Source organism: Xenopus laevis, chromosome 6L (assembly GCF_017654675.1).
Source record: "Xenopus laevis strain J_2021 chromosome 6L, Xenopus_laevis_v10.1, whole genome shotgun sequence".
In the NCBI taxonomy this organism is placed as follows: Eukaryota; Metazoa; Chordata; class Amphibia; order Anura; family Pipidae; genus Xenopus; species Xenopus laevis.
Window position 1 is genome coordinate 157,731,436 of NC_054381.1, and position 23,405 is coordinate 157,754,840.

At 41.7% G+C, this 23,405-nt stretch overlaps 1 protein-coding gene across 1 annotated transcript in view; it reads right to left on the reverse strand.

Annotated features, from left to right (window-relative positions):
- The window catches only part of trappc9.L (trafficking protein particle complex subunit 9 L homeolog), a gene marked incomplete at its 5' end in the record, with an annotated part of 331,258 nt that overhangs the window by 214,084 nt on the left and 93,769 nt on the right, over positions 1–23,405 (reverse strand). Inside the window, 1 exon segment of the mRNA NM_001089879.1 lies at positions 47–189. Within this exon segment, the coding sequence (NP_001083348.1) occupies positions 47–189 (143 nt within the window).

Sequence of the window (23,405 nt, forward strand, 5' to 3'; positions counted from 1 at the left end):
ATGGATAAAACTGGTTATGGACCCCTGCATTAGGGAGAATCCTCACCTTGTTGCAGGTAGGGTACTGACACGGGTGAAAAACACTGAAGGTTCCACATCCACATGAAGGCCAAGAGACAGGTTCCTGTAGTATCCTTCCACATGCCCTGGGCCTCCGGAGTACTTAAAGTTTAGAATTCCTTCCAGTGTCTGTAAATGAAGCAGAACAGAACATTGATTACTAGACATACAATAAGGAAGCAGGTTGTTCACCCTACACACACAATGGCTCCCAGTCCATCCAATTGGCTTTGTTGGAATCTTACAGTATGTGGTATGCATAAAGTCAGTGCCAATGCTTAATATTTTATTGGCCAAAAGATTATCATAGTAAATCATTGGGTACAGTTGCCCTCTGGCATCCTGCCTAGGGTTTCATTTACATCAGTGATCCTCAACCAGTGGCTCATGAGCAACATGTTCCTCGCAAAACCCCTTGTATGTTGCTCCCAGTGGCCTTAAAGCACAAGCTTATTTTTGAATTCCAGGCTTGGAGGATAGTTTTAGTTGCATAAAACCAGATGTACTGCCAAACAGAGTCTCCTGTAGGCTACCAGTCCACGTATGGGGCTACCAAATAGTCAATTACTGCCCTTAATTGCTAAACATTTAGGCCGAACCACAAAATCCTTTGCAAAAGATTTGGCCAAATACTGAACCGAATCCGAATTTGCATATGCAATAGGATAGGAAGGGGAAAACATTTTTTACTTCCTTGTTTTGTGACAAAAAGTCACATGATTTCCCTCCCCGCATATGCAAATTAGGATTTGGATTGGCCGGGCAGAAGGATTTGGCTGAATCCTGAATCCTGGATTTGTTGCATCCCTACTTCTGTTGCTCCCCAACTTTTTTTACGTTTGAATGACGCTCATGAGTAAAAAAAAACATTGAAGACCCCCGATATATATTAAAAGCACCCCTGTTTGTCTTAGTGTTGTGTATAACATGTAAGTCACTGCCTATACAACAGGCAGTCTGAACTGGAAAACTGGTTCTTATCTATTGCCCCGTTTCACAGGCATTTCTGGAAACAGTAGTGAGCCTGTCACCCAGACACAAAAATCTGTATAATAAAAGTCCTTTTCAAATTAAACATGAAATCCAATTTCTATATTTTATTAAAGCATTCATAGCTCTTGTAAGCTCAGTTAAAAATCTCAGCTGTCAATGGGGAACTGCCACAAAAATGAAAATTTAATTTAAATTCCTCATACTGAAATAAGAAGCTTTATAAATAAAATCAATTAAAAATTCTGTACCATTTCTGAAATAATTAAGTTTATCTTCACTATTCCTCTCTCAGCATTTGTTTCTCTTCATTCTCTCTTCATGCAGCAGTTGGGTGTCAGATATTCACTGACAGTTAGAGCCAATATATCTTATAGGGGGGCTCCTTTTGCCTAGAAGATGTATTAGAGGTCACTCTATTAAACTCACCAGACATCATGTCTCTCTACATGCAGAATTTGTGCAAAAGGCAGTTATTTTGTTAGATTTTGTTTGTACTGGAATCAGTTATTTGAGTGAGTATCTGACACCCAACTGCTGCATGAAGACAGAATAAAAGAGAAACAAATGCTGAGAGAGGGAAAGTGAAGATGAACTTGATTATTTCAGAAACAATGCAGAATTTTTAATTGATTGTGCAATAGTTCCCCTTTAAGATTACAATGTCAAAGGCAGCAATCCATCAAGAAAGCAAATGGTGTGTCTCCTTAGCCTTTAACCAAAATAAGCTACATTCCAGATGCCGTGGAAGATTTTTTTTTCCGTTTTTACCGGCCGGCTTGCATGGTAATCAACACAAGGCTAATTACGATCTGGAGGCAAGTGGTTTATTATATTTGTTTTTCCATTGTAAAATTATTATTGCACTGACAACATCACATTCCATACAAATGAAACTGTGATGCACAATGGGAGAGGGAAATTGGTTGAAGACAGTGGAGTCAATTGGGGTCTGCACCCTGCCCACTGGCTTCCAGTTTTGGCAAATCTGAAATAATTAGGGGGTTTTCACTGCTCCGGTATTTACATGGGGTGTCTAGTTGGATTTAATTCTGATACTGTGCTGTCTAAGGGAATCAATATGGCACCTCAATCATGCCATATGTATAAATGCAAATATACAGAGAAGGAATGTTCTGGGCACACAATAAGCTATACCCTCATACTGTACTGTCTAAGGGAATCAATATGGCACCTCCCTCCTCCCATATGTATAAATACAAATATACAGAGAAGGAATGTTCTGGGCACACAATAAGCTATACCCTCATACTGTACTGTCTAAGGGAATCAATATGGCACCTCCTCCTCCCATATGTATAAATACAAATATACAGAGAAGGAATGTTCTGGGCACACAATAAGCTATACCCTCATACTGTACTGTCTAAGGGAATCAATATGGCACCTCCTCCTCCCATATGTATAAATACAAATATACAGAGTAGGAATGTTCTGAGCACACAATAAGCTATACCCTCATACTGTACTGTCTAAGGGAATCAATATGGCACCTCCCTCCCATATGTATAAATACAAATATACAGAGAAGGAATGTTCTGGGCACACAATAAGCTATACCCTCATACTGTAATGTCTAACGGAATCAAAATGGCACCTCCCTCCTCCCATATGTATAAATACAAATATACAGAGAAGGAATGTTCTGGGCACACAATAAGCTATACCTTCATACTGTACTGTCTAAGGGAATCAATATGGCACCTCCAACCTAGAGCCCTATGCATATCTGTGGATGAACCTGAACATGGTGTTACTTCTATGCTCAAGTGATAGGAGAATAAATGCAGGTGTCACTATAATGATGATTTATGCCGGAATAAGCAATTTATGATCCAATCTTATCATTTGCAAGCGTAGGTAAATGTAGCGCTGTGCGGAGCAAATTTTCAGGGCCAATTTAATTTAGCAGTGAAGGTCAAGAGCTATAAAGTGACTGGGATATGAAGCAAAGTGACCCTGGGTCGGCAGCCTTGGCTCGGAACACCGTGACCACTGAGTCATTACTGAAAGCCATCACTGCGCAAGAAAGAGACGCCGGCCTCTCACACTGGGAGTGAGATTTTATTGCACAGTTTTGGGAAATTGCTTAGAATGACATTTTCTTTTGTTATTTAAAAAAAACTTCCCCTTTAACAGAGCAGTTTAACCTGAGATCATTAGATGGAGCAGGAGGGATACATTTCTGTTGCACTATCTGTTCCCTCGACAAGAAATCCTACATTTACCCCGGGGCCAATCTTCTACCAAGTCACATGAAAAAGATTCCAGGAAAATGACAGTCACTGACCTGGAATATTATTCATCGCTACTGGCGGGCGCACAACAGCAATGGCGTGTGATGTGCAGGGAATCCATTTTCTGCCAAGTGCCAGCAACTCCCTGACAGCCAATATCTTACAGGTCAATTGGACTCTCGCTGTCGCCTCAACAGCAAAACCAGCATAATGGGGGCAAAGAATGCAGATTAATTCTGCCCATCATTTTGCCCTGTTAGTAAATGAGGCCGGAAGTGTTGCCTTTCCCTGAATTAAAGGAGAACTAAAGCCTAACTAAAGAAGTAGGTAGAAATGTTGTACATGATGTTTTGTGCTTCTGTACCAGCCCAAGGCAACCACAGCCCTTTAGCAGTAAAGATCTGTGCCTCCAAAGATGCCCCAGTAGCTCCCCATCTTCTTTTCTGCTGATTCACATGCTCTGTGCTGCTGTCACTTACTGAGCTTAGGGACCCACTCACAATATACAGTACACATAGAATAGAAATGTCACAATATAAGGCTGATTAGTAATTAATACACATAATTACTACATGGCAGCACAGAAACCAGTGCAATTAGCATCAGAATTGAATAATCAGCAAACCTGTAGCATCAGCTTATATTACAGCCAGGGAAGCTCATTTTCTGCTGGATAATTAGTGACGAGCCCTAAGTTTAGCTTCTCAACAGCCAATCAGAGCCCACTGAGCATGTGAGTGTCACAGACACTTTCCAAGATGGTGACCCCCTGTGACAAGTTACACTTTCCAAGATGGTGACCCCCTGTGACAAGTTTGAAGTCCTGGATCATTGCTGCTATATAAAATATGCCATTTTTAGCCATATTAATTTTAAGGGTTTAGTTCTCCTTTAAACTGCCCTCTCAGAATGGGAACCCGAGCTTTCATCCACTGCCTGGGGCCCCCCTTTCTGTCCCTGTACAATCTGCTGATCAATGAGCCGGCAGTTGCCCTTGTGCACACACACTGACAGTCACCACTGGCCCTGGCTAAATATAGACTATGGCAAGCCTGTAGGGACATAAATAATGCAGGGACTATTTGATTTTTCTCTGCTCTCAGCCAAGCAATTCCTGCAGAAGAATAGAAACCTTTCCATACGTTCAACAGCGATTAGAGAGGAGCTAAAAATAGTACGAAGCAGCGAGGAAGAGACCAAGTGAAGAGAGGGGGCCTGCCTCCAGGCTGTTAGATAAACTGAGGCATTAACTGGCAGTTGAATAGCGGGTCAGGTGGCAGATGGGATAACAGCACGAACGGAATGAGTTTAATATTTTGAATCCCCGATGCCTTTCACCCCTGTATGCTGGTGTAGGGCTATGTACAAAGGCATGGCGTATATGAGATCATATTACTAAGCCAATGTCAAGGTTTTGGGAAGGAATCAGGTCAATCCCTACTCCCTCCTCAACACAATCCTAATGGTTTGATATTTGACCTTCTTAAATTCCTGGTGCCTCAACACAACATGTCCAACTCCACCTTCTCCCCTTCATGGTCTCCATACCGACTCTCTCCTTCTCCATATTTATTTATACAGGCATGAGACCTGTTACCCACAATACTCAGGACCTGGGGCTTTCTGGATAACAGATCTTTCCGTAATTTGGATCTTCATACCTTAACTCTACTAGAAAACATTAAATAAACCCAAATAGGTTGGTTTTGCTTCCAATAAGGATTAATTATATCTTAGTTGGGATCAAGTACAAGCTACTGTTTTATTGTTACACAGAAATAATCATTTGGATTATTTCGATAAAATGGAGTCTATGGGAGATGGCCTTTCTGTAATTCAGAACTTTCTGCATAGCGGGTTTCCAGATAACGATTCCCATACCTGTATAATAAATGGAACACATTTTACCCAGGTACAGTAACCCAAGCAACCAATAAGATGTCCTCATTTAAACCGGTGCCCAGTAAATGCTACCTGCTGAATGGTTGCCATAGGTCAAGAGAAGTTTTCCTTATGACATAACCTCCTACGTCTCCTCCCAACCATGTGACCTAGCAGCCCCCCCCCAAAACTTTGGGAAGCCTCAAGTCCCAGTCACTGAATGCCACAGTAACAGAACGCCTGTGAGGTCTCCTGACAAGGTTCAACTCTAGAGATCCTGGGGAGATGTGACTGCAGGAAGCCCTGCTTGGTGGTATCTTCTATCTCCTGGGATCTGCATGGGCACATCAATGTGGTACCACAGTGGGAGGTACTCAGGTAGTGGTCAGTTTAATTCAGTGGTTCCCAACCAGTGGCCCATGAGCAACATGTTCCTCACCAACCCCTTGGATGTTGCTCCCACTGGCCTCAAAGCAGGTGCTTATTTTTGAATTCCAGGCTTGGAGGCAGGTTTTAGTTGTATAAAAACCAGATGTACTGCTAAACAGAACCTCCTGTAGGCTGCCAGTTCACATAGGGACTACCAAATAGCCAATCACATCCCTTAATTGCCCCCCCCCAGGGACTTTTCATGCTTGTGTTGCTCTCCAAGTTTGAATGTGGCTCATGGGTAAAAAACAGTTGGGGATCCTTAGTTTAATTGCTTAAAGGGGAACTAAACTCATTCTAAAATAGAATAATGCTAGAAATGTTGTATTTTGTATTCTAAACATAAACATGTACTTACTGCATCAGAAGCCCAATTCAACAAATGATTTATGTTTTCAAAGTTGCCTGCAGGGGGTCACCATCTTGTAACTTTGTTAAAAATCTTTGCAAGACCAAGACTACGCACATGCTCAGTGCCGTCTGGGCTTCAGTTGGGAGGTTAAGCTTAGGGATCATCATAAATTATCAAAACAGCACAAGTCAAATAATATCTGCCATAGAAGCCGATACAGCAAGACTGATTAATAATCAGAATATACAGACTGCACTGGGTCTGCCGATACAAATCTCTACACAGTCGCCGGCTGCTCTACAGGGAAACAAACAAAGCTGCTCAAGTAAGGTGTGGGGGCTCCCCCTGCAGTCTGAAAGTATGATTGTTTCCCTGCAGAGCAGTTATGGACCATCTGAAGTTTCTTATCCTCAGCAGCCAGAGCAAGTAAAACGAAGGGGGAATTTAATTGCATACAGGCAGGTTTATTATCAAAACGGTACACATTTTTTAATCAAAATATATTGGAAATTTTTCATTAAAGAAAGTAAAAATGAGATTTAATTTTTTTTGTCTTTACATCCCCTTAAATATCTGTTTGTCTTGTGGGCGTATTGGCTGGTTTAACCCCAATTGTATTTCCATAAAAGAAGAAGACTATAGAAAGAAATGGATGAAGCAGGAGACATCAGCATTCAGCGAGAAAGCCGGTCCCATAATCCACCACCCCCCAATGATTCAATTTGCACGGCATCTCCTTAACATCAACTGATCACTTGCTGCTCTTAGAGAAAGAGAAGCAAAGAAAGTGTGCTTGGTGCTAAACACTGAATAAACAGAAATGGCACCTGGAGAAAATGGAACAGAGAATCAATTTGTTGTAAATGAGTGGCGGAGTCAGTCTGCAGCTGCCAAGCTACAAGTCGTACAGCTAACAGAGATAACGACTCCAGAGGCCAGCACTAACACAAGCACAACTTTAGTCCTTCTCTTCACTTAACTAAAGACTAACACCTATGCACAGCTTACACCAAAGGCCCCCTCACAATAACACCCACTCTCCCCAATAAGGCCCCACTCCCATGTATTATTAAAGGCAGAGTAATGAGGTTGTGGGCACCATTTATCTGTCATCAGATGGAAATCGTGTCAACGAGAAAATATAGTAACCATGAATTCTATACTAGATCATAATGAGCAGCCAAAGGTAACTGCTGATAGTAGCATGACAATAGATAGAGTTATTAGAAATACACGTGTATTTCCATTAGACACACAGATATTTTTTAAATGGTCCGGTCTTCAGTTTACAAGTATAAGTGCAGATGCTGGGAGCTGTAGTTTAAAGGAGAAGGAAAGCTACCAAAGCAGTTTATTGCCAATAGATTAGTCACACTAGTGCAAGCTATAAGAGTATTTGTATTCTGCAGAATGATTTAGCAAACTGTTTGTTTAGAATAGCAGCTGCCATATTAGCTTGGTGTGACATCACTTCCTGCCTGAGTCTCTCCCTGCTCACGCATAGCTCTGGGCTCAGATTACGGTATGGAGAGGAGGAGGAGGGAGGGGCTGGGCTCAGATTACGGTATGGAGAGGAGGGGGGAGGGGGCAAAGAGAGGGGGAGAGGAAAAGAGGAGCAAACTGAGCATGCTCAAGCCCTAGCCCTGGAGGTTTAAGCTGAAAACAGGAAGTCTGATACAGAAGCCCATGAGTACACAATAGAAGGAAAGAAATGTGCTGTTTCTTTTGACAGAGGACTCAGAGCAGCATTACTTTGAGGGTTTACTGGTGTATTTATATAGACCTTTCTGATAAAACTTACTTTTAGCCTTTCCTTCTCCTTTAAGAAACCTTTGGTGATCCCTGACAAATCATTGTCTATTACAGGGTCGCACCAGAACAAACACCACTGACCCTCAATCCATTTATCATTCACTAACCATCATGTGTGTTTAAATTTAGAATCCACTGACACAGCGACACTTTTCTTTGCTCTCTATTTATATTGTCACTGACAAGATTTAATGATCATTGATGCCTAAACACCCATGTGACCTCTATTGAGCCGCCTCAAATAACATGACTTATTTATCCCTAACATCCTAGGGGTCATCTGTGTATTCACAAGAGGCGTGTAAAGGAATTCTCACAAATCTATTGCAATCATCAGCTCACAAATGTAACAGAGGTTTCCTGACATAATGGAGGGGCGCCCCAAGTGCCCCTCCATTATGTGTCCCTCAACAGTGTTACAGGTGCCCCTCAACAGTGTTACAGGTATATATAAATTTGGGGTAACAGTCACCCTGCTATAGTTCCAGGGGTACCCAGGGTACAAATAAGCACTCACCCCAAATCTCCCCCTAACTGACCTTCAGACTGGGCCCCCTTAGCTTATAACAAGGTCACAGATATATAGAAACATTGGGGTAACAGTCACCCTGCTACAGTTCCAGGGGTACCTAGGGAACAAATAAGCACTCACCCCAAATCTCCCCATAACTGACCTTCAGACTGGGCCCCCTTAGCTCATAACAAGGTTACAGATATATAGAAACATTGGGGTGTCACCCTGCTATAGTTCCAGGGGTACCCAGGGTACAAATAAGCACTCACCCCAAATCTCCCCCTAACTGACCTTCAGACTGGGCCCCCTTAGCTCATAACAAGGTTACAGATATATAGAAACATTGGGGTAACAGTCACCCTGCTATAGTTCCAGGGGTACCCAGGGCACAAATAAGCACTCACCCCAAATCTCCCCCAAAACTGGCCTTCAGGCTGGGCCCCCTTAGCTCATAACAAGGTTACAGATATATAGAAACATTGGGGTGTCACCCTGCTATAGTTCCAGGGGTACCCAGGGTACAAATAAACACTCACCCCAAATCTCCCCCTAACTGACCTTCAGACTGGACCCCCTTAGCTCATAACAAGGTTACAGATATATAGAAACATTGGGGTAACAGTTACCCTGCTATAGTTCCAGGGGTACCCAGGGTACAAATAAGCACTCACCCCAAATCTCCCCCTAACTGACCTTCAGACTGGGCCCCCTTAGCTCATAACAAGGTTACAGATATATAGAAACATTGGGGTGTCACTCTGCTATAGTTCCAGGGGTACCCAGGGTACAAATAAGCACTCACCCCAAATCTCCCCCTAACTGACCTTCAGACTGGGCCCCCTTAGCTCATAACAAGGTTACAGATATATAGAAACATTGGGGTAACAGTCACCCTGCTATAGTTCCAGGGGTACCCAGGGCCCAGATTCTGAAGCTGGCCCTACAAGGTCAGATCATGGTGGATCGAGGATTATCTGTCAGAAAAGTCAGTTGAGTTAGTTGGCCAAAAGTGAAGCAGAAGGAAGCTTTGCAACTAGCAATATATATATATATATCCATTCACATGTATGGTCCCTTGCTGGGTATCATGCCTGATTGGCTCATGTATGGCCATGTTAAGGGTAAGGCCACACTAAGCGATAGCGCGGCGATTTGACTCGCGGCGACTTTTAATCCGCAATCGCTGGCGAAACTTTGGCGCTGGCGTCTATGGGGAATCGCGCAAAATCGCCAGCGTAAAAACACACGCGGCGATCTTTTTTCTATTGTCGCTCGAAATCGCCTAGCGAGGCGATTTCGAGCGACAATAGAAAAAAGATCGCCGCGTGTGTTTTTACGCAGCGATTCCCCATAGACGCCAGCGCCAAAGTTTCGCCAGCGATTGCCGTTTAAAAGTCGCGGCGAGTCAAATCGCCGCGCTATCGCTTAGTGTGGCCTTACCCTAAAACTTGCGCTGCTATAGTTCCAGGGGTAACAAGCATCCACCCAAAATGTTAACCTCAAAGCCTGGATGCTGGAATGTGTTTCTCTTAATAAAGGGGTCCATCTTGTGGTTCCTCAGGTGTAGTTGAAAATGTCTCAGCTATGGCACCATCCCACTTATTCTGAAACCTAAATAAATCCACGTTTTTTTTTTCTTAGTGAAAACACTGACCTTTATTGAAGCTGGGCCCAAAAGACTCACAGTGAAAGTGCCAAAGAGAGAACATAATTGACACTATAAATTCAATATGGCTGCTGTATGTATGTGTATGTGATCAGAATGAGGCACAGCTTCACGTGGGGTTTGAGTCTCTGATAGAAGTGGATAATAATAATAATAATAATAATGTGCAAATAAAAATGGCCAGTTTTGCATTCTATAACGTCAGAAGGAATTTGTCGATTGACTGGCGGTTGGACAATATATCAGAAACTGGTGGGATCCCATTAATTCCACACAGTTAGCGCAGCTTTCTCCATCGCTGGACCGTGACTTGATTTGCCGTCACTTGAGCCCTTGTCACTGTTAGTTCAGCATTAAGTCAGAAGTCATTTCCTCCGATACTGTAAGTAACATCTCCTTCAACATGACCTTGAGGAACCCTCCTACAGACAAGTCGCAGTTCATTAGGTAGAACACCGGTAACGATGGTGGTGCAGATAATTATCCCTCGCTGTACAGAACAGCCCGGGATTTAAAGGAACCAAACACAAAACTGTCCGGCTGCCAATGGAATGACCATGAACCAAAATCTGAGAAATGTAAGAAGAGCCATTGGCCAAGACAAACCCTACAGTCAAGAAACCAATCAGGCTGGAAGCCACCATGAAACGGCTAAAATAACCCAAATACATATACCCTCTGTCTACTGATTTACCCATATACAGGTATGGGACCGGTAATCCAGAATGCACGGGACCCGGGGTTTTCCGGATAATGGATCTTTCCATAATTTGGATCTTCATACCTTAAGTCTACTAGAAAATCATATAAACATGAAATAAACCCAATAGGCTGGTTTTGCTTCCAATAAGGATTAATTATATCTTAGTTGAGATGAAGTACAAGTTACTGTTTTATTATTAAAAAATCTTTTTAAAATTTGGATTATTTGATTATAATGGAGTCTATCGGAGAAGGCTTTTACGTAATTCTGAGCTTTCTGGATAATGGGTTTTCGGATAACGGATCCCATACATATATGCCTGGGTTATCAAGAATAGATATGGGGTCACATCTGAACTGATCTAGGCTGGATCTGGCAAGGGGTGGTTTACCTTTAAAGTAACCATTAGTATGTCATAGAACGATTAATTCTAAGCAACTTTTCAATTGATTTTCATTATTTTCTTCTGACTCTTTGCAGCTTTCAAATGGGCGTCGCTGTCCCCTTCTAAAAAAACAAATATATCGTTATTGCTACTTTTTATTACTCATCTTTCTATTCAGGCCTCTCCTATTCATATTCCAGTCTCTTATTCAAATCAATGCATGGTTGCTAGGGGAATTTGGACCCTAGTTACTAGATTGCTTAAAGTGCAAATTGAAGAGCAGCTGAAAAAGCTAAATAACTCAAAAACCTTCAATAATAAAAAATGAATACAAATTGCAAATGATCTCAGAATATCCCTCTCTACATCATACTAAACCCCTTTAAACGGATTGACCCATTGATTCACCACCAGGGGGTAAATAGGGTGCTGCAGCCAGGGGCCTCATGGCAGAAGGGGGCTCACTATGGAAATTGGTGGTATTTGGGTGGGTTGTGGGGTATGTGGAATAATTATGGAGTGGCCTAAGTGGATCAGGGTGGATGTGGCATTTTTTCCATTGGGACCTCATTTTATTTCTCAACAGGGTCCACATTCCAAAGGGCCCAGATGACCAGTGGGCTAATAAGGGAGGATCCTGAATATACTAGTATGAATATACTATACTAGTGTGGGCTACATGATTACTGATGACGGCCTTGGGCATGTACTATGAATGTACAAGTACAGGATCCGTTATCTGGAAACTAGGGATGATCCAAATCCACTTTTTTGGATTCGGTCGAACCCCCGAATCCCCCGCGAAAGAGTCGGCCGAATACCAAATCGAATCCTAATGTGCATATGCAAATAAGGGGTGGGAGGGGGAAAACATTTTTTACTTCCTTGTTTTCCGACAAAAAGTCACGCAATCTCCCTCCCTGCTGCCCCTAATTTGCAACTAGGATTCGATTCGGCCAGGCAGAAGGATTCGGCCGAATCTGAATCTGCTGAAAAAAGGCCGAATCCTGAACCGAATCCTGGATTCGGTGCATCCCTACTGGAAACCCATTATCCAGAAAGTTCTGAAATACAGAAAGGTTGTCTCCCAGAGACTCCATTTTATCCAAATTTCGAAAAATGATTTCCTTTTTCTGTGTAATAAGAAACAGTAATTTGTACTTGATCCCAACTAAGATATAATTAATCCTTATTGGAAGCAAAACCTACAATGTTTACATGATTTTCTAGTAGATGTAAGGTATGAAGTCTACTAGAAAATTATGGAAAGCTCCATTATGTGGAAAACCCCAGGTCCCGAGTATTCTGGATAACAAGTCCCATACCTGTACTGTTTTTGGTATATACTACTGTAGTGTCTGAGTATCTAGACAGGATCTGGCTTGGCCGCTTAATACATGGGATTTTAGTATCCAGTGTTGCCTGTAACAGAATATTGAGTTGAAGACCAGCAACGAGAGGCCAAATGAGACATTAAATCCAAGTTATTAGAAAATATTCTGTTTATTAAATAATTCAATATGAGCTTTGAGCCTGCAATCGAGGAGCACCACTCGTTCATTTCTCTGGGATAACACCAATCAATAGAGTGCAAATCCATTTACTGAGGATTTATGAATCAGCCTCCTACAAAGAGTGAGGAATAACTGCCAATTCCTGTACAATGAGAGTTCATGGGCTATTTATTAAGCTGTGTCACATTATTTACAACTAGGCCTTTCTTGTTTATGAGCAGATTTATCAAAGTTCAAATTGATGTAAATCTTTTTTTTTTTCACTATAATAAATTCAAATGGGAGGTTATTTATGAAAAAATTTGAATGTCTAAAATTTGTTCTAATGGGAACGAAACGCGAAGCAGGTTTTAGGTGGCGAATATTCAAATTAGAACTGTTTCCATGGTCGAGTTGTGATAAATCTCACGTTCAAATTTACATTCGAATTGGTGGATTAAAATTCAAATGTGTGAATTCTGACACTAAAATAAATTGGAATTTACTATTCGGCCCTTAATAAATCTGCCCGTTAAGCACAGCGATTCCTAAACTTATGCTTGAAAAGAACCTCCAGTAATGTGTAAGGTCTCATTGATTGGCAAACCTACAAAACCTGCATGCCTCTGCTAAAGTCCCCAATGATTTAGGCCTGAAGCATAAAAGGGCTCTTGTAATGGCAATAGCAAATTGCACAAGGGATACTGTCATGGGAAAACATGTTCAAACACATCAGTTAATAGTGCTGCTCCAGCAGAATTCTGCACTGAAATCCATTTCTCAAAAGAGCAAACAGAATTTTTTAATTTAATTTTGAAATCCGACATGGGGCTAGACATATTGTCAGTTTCCCAGCTGCCCCCAGTCATGTGACTTGTGCTCTGATAAACTTCAGTCACTCTTTACTGCTGTACTGTAAGTTGGACTGATATCACCCCCCTACCTTTCCCACCAGCAGCCTAATAAAAGAACAATGGGAAGGTAACCAGATAGCAGCTCCCTAACACAAGATAACAGCTGCCTGGTAGATCTAAGAACAGTACTTGTAGAAACAGTGTGAACGCACTCACTAGCCCCCCTCTGAACGATTGCCTGGTGCTCAGTCCTCTGGGGAGACAGCACTCCCCGGAATCCAATGGAGAGAAACAAAAGGAGGAACCGGCACACAGGAACATAAGCAATCTGAGTTAACCCCTTACGTGTTTATTAACATCAAATGATGCACAACGTTTCGGGAGCAGGCCCCTTCGTCAGGTGGGGCCTGCCCCCGAAAAGTTGTGCATCATTTGACGTTAATAAACACATAAAAGATCTAAGAACAGCACTCAATAGTAAAATCCAGGTCCCACTGAGACATATTCAGTTACATTGAGTAGGAGAAACAACAGCCTGTCAGAAAGCAGTTCCATCCTAAAGTGCTGGCTCTTTCTGAAATCACATGACCAGGCAAAATGACCTGAGATGCACCTACACACCAATATTATAACTAAATACACTTGCTGGTTCAGGAATGACATTTTATATTGTACAGTGAATTATTTGCAGTGTAAACAGTGTCATTTAGAAATAAAAACTACACCATAAAAATCATGTCAGAATCCCTTTAAGGTAGAAAGGCTATGAGGTTAATTTACAAAGTGGCAAAAATTCGCCAGCGACGGCTTCGCAGCCTATTAGACAAATGGGGTGAAAGGAGTTTCAATAAAGTAATTGCATTATACAGAAGGAAATAATAGAAAAGGGAAGCAAGAATGGACAAAACACTAGACAGTTGTTAACACCACTCCCCATCCATGAGTCCGAGCTCCAGCAGCCTTTGCAACACCTCTCTTTGGGGCAAATATACTAACCTCCGAAAATTCGCCAGCGACGGCTTTGCTCACAGCACAACACATCGCCAGGCGTAGATTCGCCAGGACAACGCTAATTCAATAAAATCCGAAGTTGCATCCAGGGTGCCAAAAGCTGTCGAAGTTGTGCTAGCGTTACTGCGCCAAACGAAGCAAAGTTGTGCTAGCGTTTATGTTGACGTATATGTTGCAGCAAATACATTACACTACACAAGCCCAGGGAAACCTTAATAAAATAAAGTTGTTATATTGCCCTACACATGAGCCCAGTGTATAGTTTATGTTCCATATGTTAGGAAATGTAGGGGGGAAGCCGGTTACCCCCAAAAAAAGTACGCTCTTTTGCAGTCTATCACCCTGAAAAAAGGAAAAGTCGCCAGTGTTTTTTGGGACTTAGAAAAATTTTCAACTATTTTTTGAGGAACTCCTATCTACTCTGTTGCACTTCGCCTGGTCTGAGGTGGAGAAGGCAAGTCTGGCGCAAGAGGTAACGTTCAGTAAAATCCGCATCTTAGTGAATTTGAAGAGTAACATCCATTCGCCAGAGCACAAATTAGGCAGGCGTTAGGGAGCGAAGTAGCACTAGAGTCTATCTATTTCGCTAGCTGATTTTCGCCAGCGTAAGTCACTTCACCCTTTAGTAAATGTGACCCTTTCCCTCTGAATATCATTTTGGGTTTGGTGCAGCTGTATCACTCAATAAATAATTAAAAAGGACATCATAAACAAAAACCCAATTTCTCTCCATGGATAAATGTCATTAACAACACTCTTCCATCTCCCACGACGACGCTAAATGAAAGCGGCTTAATAAAATCAAACAAATTGCTCGCCGATAATTGAATAAAAGGAACATGTACGCAATATGGCGTCTTTTTAACAATTAACAATTTAACAGGTGGTTGTGCTTAATAATAATAATAAGGCATTGATCTCGTTGCGACTTGTTTCTTTGTTGCAATATGAAAGGGAAGTTGCTCATTACACGGGAACAGTCGGAATATTAATGGCTTCCACTTACGCAGGAGAAGGAACAGGCGGCTGCTAATGGGACACATGGAAGGGCTATTCTCAGAGATAAATGTGCTCTTAATCTTCCACTAACCAAATCCAATCAAATGGTTTTCTAATGAGCTCTTGGATCCTAATGAAATCAGTGGGACATGTGGAACCCCCACTGGTCAGATCAGTAACCCTTCTATAATACTTATGCCTGTGTTTCTTTCTATTGCCCCCTGCAACTTTGTACTGTAGCAGATTATTATTATTATTATTATTATTATTATTATTCTGCCAGAGGGATAGCCAAGCTTCCTTGTAGTGCCATTCCTATATTTTGGTTTTATGGCTTAAAGGCGTTGTTCACCTTTGAGTTCACGGTTAATATGATGTAGAGAATGATATTCTCAGACAATTTGCAATTGGTTTTCATTTTTTATTATTATTATGAAGCTTTTTATTCAGCAGCTCTCCAGGTTAAAATTTCAGCAGTCGGGCTGCTGGGGTACAAATTCCCCTAGCAACCATGCACTGATTTGAATAAGAGACTGGAATATGAATAGGGTCTAAACAGAAAGAGGAGTAATAAAAAGTAGCAATAACTATAAATGTGAAGCCTTACAGAGCATTTGTTTTGGTTGGGGTCAGTGACCCCCATTTGAATACTGGAAAGAGACAGAAGGTGGTAAATAGTTCAAAAACTATAAAAAAGACAAAATGAAGGCCAATCGAAAAGTTGCTTAGCATTGGCTATTCTATAACATATTAAAGGGAAGATTTATTAATTTTTTATTACATTTTCAAGGTTATTTTAGAGGCAAATTTTTTTTTTGGGGGGGGGGGGGTTATTTTTATGAAGATTTTGCCAGAAAACATGATCAATTTGAGCATTTTGAGTATCAATTCCAGTTTTTGGGTTGTTAACCCCCAGAGTTTTTCTTAAATTAGAAACCTGAAAGTTAACTTGAAGGTGAACCACCTATTAAGTAAGGAATCAGTTTAGGCAAACTTTGGAAAGAGGGTTAAGGTTGCCAGAGGGGTGGGTAATGACATAAAGGGGGCAGAGGGATTTGGTTGAATTAGTGGAATGAGCAAGTGGGCCATGGGGGTTTAACTGGGACATAACTGGGGGTGTAGCAACAGGGCTGAATAGTATGGGACCTGTTATCCAGAATGCTGGGGTTTTATTGGATAACAGATCTTTCTGTAATTTGGATCTTCATACCTTAAAGGAGAAGGAAAGGCGTTGTGCACTTGGGGTGCCAAATGTTAGGCACCCCCAAGTGATTGTATTGACTTACCTGAAACCCCTTGGTGCTCCTATCAGCAGAAAACTGCACCGACCTGGGGTTATACCAACGAGCACCACGGAGAGATCCTCTTCCGGCTTCTTCTTTCTTCAAATTTCCCGGAGCAAACGCATGCGCAGTAGAACGAAATAGCGACTTTTTAGTTAAAGTTCAGCTTTTCACTCTACTGCGCATGCGTGCAAACAAAGAGGAAGAAGATCACTCCTTGGTGCTCACTGGTATAACCCCGGGCCTGGGGTTTCAGGTAAGTCAATACAATCACTTGGGGGTACCAAACATTTGGCACCCCCAAGTGCAGAATGCTTTTCCTTCTCCTTTAAGTCTACTAGAAAATCATATAAACATTAAATAAACCCAATAAGCTGGTTTTGCTTCCAATATCTTAGTTGGGATCAAGTACAAGCTACTGTTTTATTATTACACAGAAAAAGGAAATCGTTTTTATAAAATTGAATAAATTGGATATAAGGGAGTCTATGGGACATGGCCTTTCCGTAATTTGGAGCTTTGTAGATAACAGGTTTCTAGATAACGGATCCCATACCTGTATATGGTGTGTATATTTACACTATATGATATAAGAAGGGGCCCGGAATGCTTTGGTCAGATTATGGTGGTGGATTGAGGCACAGCCAGATGCTCCACTATTCCTGATGGCAAACCAGTATACATACATATATATATATATATATATGTATGTAACATAGCAGCAAGACATTATTTTCATATATCCAGTATTCCTGATATCTGTCTGTTACCCCCCTTTCTTTTAAAGGCAGGTTGTGGCTATTGGGCGCTGGTTTCAGGCTACTAATAGGAGGTAATGAGTTCCGGCGCAGGCTCTGCTGCTTCATGCATATCCTGGAGAAAAAGAGCCATTCAACTGTTTTGGGGTTCAGTTGCCCCCCCCCCCCCACTCATACAAATCTCCCAACATTTTGGAAATAAGAAGAGGGACAAAAAAGTTGTCACATGCAGTGCTGCAATTTTTGACCACGCCCATTTTGTGGCCACACCCCTAATTACCATGTAAATTTGGCAGGTTATGAAAGTTTGAACATATTTCTGTGTTTTCTTTTCCCAGTTATTACAGTTTTGCTAATGAAGGCAAATTGCCCTTTAAACTGTGAGTCTAACTTTTCCCAATGGACCTGTTATCTTATATTGTTACAATATTGTCAATGTCAAAATTATTACAAAGGTATCTTATCTGCAGCTGTGGCTGTTCTGGGCTCTCTGCCAAAAGCAAATTAAGTTAGAAACTTTGTTTCTTTTTCTGCCTGTTCAGTGCAGAGAAAATCGGGACTATCCAGTACAAATGAGGGACTGTGGGTTTAGCTGTCAAAATAGGGACTGTCCCTCTAAAAAAGGGACAGTTGGGAGGTATGCTCATAGCATATAGGAATATAGGGCTTTATTCATCTGTTCTGGAGCAGAAGCTGGGACACAAGCCTGGATGTGGGTCGCTATGTAAAGCGAAGGACTGGGCCATTATGAAATATTAAAAGAGAAGCATTATAAAGAGTGAGCACTTTGCCGGCGCTAACCTTTACATCGGATTAATAAAACATGTCCGACAGACACTTTAATCCCTCACTCTACTTACGGAAATGAAAGCTGCTCTGAGATTCCGAAGTGGAGTCATTACCGAGAAGAATAAACCCAATCTCCATTAAGATAACTCTGCTCCAGGGGCGATGACTGGCTCATTAGGAAATATTTCTATGACATTTGGCCCTATTTCTCTCTGGGAGGTTCCTATTGGACGGCAAGAGATAGGGAAATGCTAATGAAATCACTCTCCCATTATTATTGTAACTAGAATCAGCTATTGAGCCTTTCCCACTCGCTACTGATCTCAATTCAAAAGTGCCTGAAACCAAACTCTGAAAGACATTGTCAGCCAATAAGGGTATGAGACCTGTTATCCAGAATGGTCCGGACCTTGGGTATTCCTGATAACAAATCTTTCTGTAATTTGGATCTTCATGCCTTAAGTCTACTAGAAAATCATATAAACATGAAATAAACCCAATAGGCTGGTTTTGCCTCCAATAAGGATTAATTATATCTTAGTTGGGATCAAATACAAGCTACTGTTTATTAAGAGAAAAAGGAAATAATTTTTAAAAATTCTGATTATATCCAGTTACTGTATAACTACAACTCCAACCTCAGAATGTGATATGTTAACTTTTATTATGCTATAAAATAGTCCTGCGCGGAACCAATTTCTAAGACCTGGACCCGACCCGAATTCGCAACCTGAACCGCAACCCGCATATTTACCCACTTTGATCCGCTAACCGACCCAGACCCGCAACTGCCTTATCCACAACTGTCTCCATCTTGCGCTGCTGTCACCATCCTGCCAAGATGTCTCAGGGATATTATTCTATCAAAATTACTCCATATTCCTGCTGTCTCCATCATGTCCTGCTGTCTCCATCATGTCCAACTAGATCTCTCTTGTCCTACTGTCAACATCTGGCCCTGCTGTCTTCACCTTGTCCTGTTTTCTCCATCTTGTTCTACTGTCTTTACCTTGTCCTGTTTTCCCTATCTTTTTCTACTGTCTTCGTTTTGTCCTGTTTTCTCATTGTCCTGTTTTCTCCATCTTGCTTAACTGTCTTCACCTTGTCCTGTTTTCTCCATCTTGCTCTACTGTCCTGTTTTCTCCATCTTGCTTTACTGTCTTCACCTTGTCCTGTTTTCTCCATCTTGCTCTACTGTCTTCACCTTGTCCTGTTTTCTCCATCTTGCTCTACTGTCTTCACCTTGTCCTGTTTTCTCCATCTTGCTCTACTGTCCAGTTTTTTCATCTTGCTCTACTGTCCAGTTTTTTCATCTTGTTTTACTGTTTTTATCTTGTCCTGTTTTCTCCATCTTGCTTTACTGTCTTCACCTTGTCCTGTTTTCTCCATCTTGCTCTACTGTCCAGTTTTTTCATCTTGCTCTACTGTCCAGTTTTTTCATCTTGTTTTACTGTTTTTATCTTGTCCTGTTTTCTCCATCTTGCTCTACTGTCTTCACCTTGTCCTGTTTTCTCCATCTTGCTCTACTGTCCAGTTTTTTCATCTTGTTTTACTGTTTTTATCTTGTCCTGTTTTCTCCATCTTGCTTTACTGTCTTCACCTTGTCCTGTTTTCTCCATCTTGCTCTACTGTCTTTACCTTGTCAAATTTTTTCATCTTGCTTTACTGTTTTCTCCATCTTGCACTACTGTCTAAACCTTGTCCTGTTTTTTTCCATCTTGCTCCACTGTCTCTAATTTTTGTTACTGTCTCCATCTTGTCCTATTATGTGGCCATTTCTTATCTATAACGTGTGCCCTGCAGGGCCCCCTGCCATGCACTTCCATATCAACATTTGCTTTGCCCACCTATTAACCACCTATTAACCAACGTGTAATGCAGATTATCAATTGATGGTTGGGGCGATCGCTGTGGGTAGCATTAGCGTTAGAGGGGTCCTATGATGAGGGAGTCATATAAATAACAAAGCTCAAACTATACTGAGCAAAAATAGTTTGGCTCCTCTTCTGTGAAACTGTATGTCCAATATCCTCATTTTGGGGGGGGGGGCAGGTCTCATTCTGTAACAGTCAAAAGGCCAAACATTGCTTAGATTGTACGATTTAAAAAACAGTTAAGCAGTTTTTTTTTTTTTACATCTTATTATTCTGTTCATTCTGTTCAGTTTGTGCTCATTGGTTTAGTCTACACACGCAGGCTCCATCTCAGCGAAATAATGAAGATATTAAATATTGGGGAAATGTTAAACAACAGCAGAATGATATTGTTTAGTGATGAATTCCTTGTAATAATTAACTGAAGCATGACCAATTACAGTCTGCTATATGACTGCTTATATAAAAAACAAATGATGACAGTATTTGCAGAGAAAACTCTTGGGTAAATAATGTTCCCCACTCTTTCATGAGTTACTTAATCTACACAATTATTCATTTCTTCTTTGGCAAAACTGCTTATAACAAACTTCAGATTTTCTTCTAGTCTTAGTACAGGGAATACCTATACTGCCATAGTTTTATGGGATCTCTCTGTACAGACTATGAGCAAATTTAGGGACTGTTCCTGCTGAATTGTGCTTAGTACAGGGGAATACCTATACTGCCATAGTTTTATGGGATCTCTCTGTACAGAATATGAGCAAACTTAGGGACTGTTCCTGCTGAATTGTGCTTAGTACAGGGAATACCTATGCTGCCATAGTTTTATGGGCTCTTTCTATACAGACTATGAGCAAACTTAGGGGGCTGTTCCTGCTGAATTGTGCTTAGTACAGGGAATACCTATGCTGCCATAGTTTTATGGGATCTCTCTGTACAGACTATGAGCAAACTTAGGGGACTGTTCCTGCTGAATTGTGCTTAGTACAGGGGAATACCTATACTGCCATAGTTTTATGGGATCTCTCTGTACAGAATATGAGCAAACTTAGGGACTGTTCCTGCTGAATTGTGCTTAGTACAGGGAATACCTATGCTGCCATAGTTTTATGGGCTCTTTCTATACAGACTATGAGCAAACTTAGGGGACTGTTCCTGCTGAATTGTGCTTAGTACAGGGGAATACCTATGCTGCCATAGTTTTATGGGATCTCTCTGTACAGACTATGAGCAAACTTAGGGGACTGTTCCTGCTGAATTGTGCTTAGTAGAGCGGAATACCTATACTGCCATAGTTTTATGGGATCTCTCTGTACAGACTATGAGCAAATTTAAGGGCTGTTCCTGCTGAATTGTGCTTAGTACAGGGGAATACCTATGCTGCCATAGTTTTATGGAATCTCTCTGTACAGAATATGAGCAAACTTAGGGGGCTGTTCCTGCTGAATTGTGCTTAGTACAGGGGAATACCTATGCTGCCATAGTTTAATGGTATCTATCTGTACAGACTATGAGCAAACTTAGTGGCTGTTACTGCTGAATTATGCTTAGTACAAGGGAATACCTATACTGCCATAGTTTTATGGGATCTCTCTGTACAGACTATGAGCAAACTTAGGGACTGTTCCTGCTGAATTGTGCTTAGTACAGGGAATACCTATGCTGCCATAGTTTTATGGGCTCTTTCTATACAGACTATGAGCAAAATTAGGGACTGTTCCTGCTGAATTGTGCTTAGTACAGGGAATACCTATTCTGCCATAGTTTTATTGGATCTCTCTGTACAGACTATGAGCAAACTTAGGGACTGTTCCTGCTGAATTGTGCTTAGTACAGGGAATACCTATTCTGTCATAGTTTTATGGGATCTCTCTGTACAGACTATGAGCAAACTTAGGGACTGTTCATGCTGAATTGTGCTTAGTACAGGGGCATATTTATGATGACATGTTATGGTTTCTGTATGTGCAGATTATGGTCGCACAGCTTTTACCAGGCAGGTAGGATATGAAAGGAACAGTATTAGGAATATAAGGATTAGGATGGTGCCAGTTGACGGTTGAATTTACAGTTAGGGTTGCCTAGCTCAGCCAGGTGAGAGGGGGTGGGGTGATCCAGTTATTCAAACTTGTCACAGGGGGTCACCATCTTGGAAAGTGTCTGTGACACTCACATGCTCAGTGGGCTCTGATTGGCTGTTGAGAAGCTAAGCTTAGGGCTCGTCACTAATTATCCAGCAGAAAATGAGCTTCCCTGGCTGTAATATAAGCTGATGCTACAGGTTTGCTGATTATTCAATTCTGATGCTAATTGCACTGGTTTCTGTGCTGCCATGTAGTAATTATGTGTATTAATTACTAATCAGCCTTATATTGTGACATTTCTATTCTATGTGTACTGTATATTGTGAGTGGGTCCCTAAGCTCAGTAAGTGACAGCAGCACAGAGCATGTGCAGTGAATCAGCAGAAAAGAAGATGGGGAGCTACTGGGGCATCTTTGGAGACACAGATCTTTACTGCTAAAGGGCTGTGGTTGCCTTGGGCTGGTACAGAAGCACAAAAGATCATGTACAACATTTCTACCTAATTCTTTAGTTTAACTTCCTTTGTTCTTTAAATGTTTTATAACAGTATTTATAACATGATTTATAAACATCACAGGCAGCCAATACAGAGATGCAGGGGTCCCATGGAATCCAGAACAAGACCAGGCCTGAGAGGGCCCAGCATATGATCCTTAGATAGATCCATGTATATGTCTTATAGCAATTAGTATGTTTGCTTGTAGCAATGGGCCCCAATGTGAGGTTCTCTGGTGGCCCCTAGGAGTTGGGCTCAGAGACACTGGAAGGAAAGATGGTGAGACGGAGACAGAACGAGGGACAGTCGGTTTATTGACCAGAGGCTGCCATTCCTTCTCCAATAACAATTCAGCCTCAGTGATGAAACCCCCAGCACAGATACGGGCAAATGTGTTCGGCTGAAAGGGTTAATGGTATCCATGGCAGCCAGTTGCAAGTAGAGAATTCTCATTCCTACCCCCTTGCCGGCTGACAGAGCAGATATAAATATCCCTATTAACAGCTGCCATGAATCTTTATACAGAGCGAGGGGGGGGCAAAGGCAGCTAAATATAGCCCTGCAGTGAGGGAGGGAAGTGCTGTGTCCTCACCGAAACCTTTCCCCTCTCTGCAACACCAGTCCCCTCTCTCTGCAACACCAGTCCCCTCTCTCTGCAACACCAGTCCCCTCTCTCTGCAACACCAGTCCCCTCTCTCTGCAACACCAGT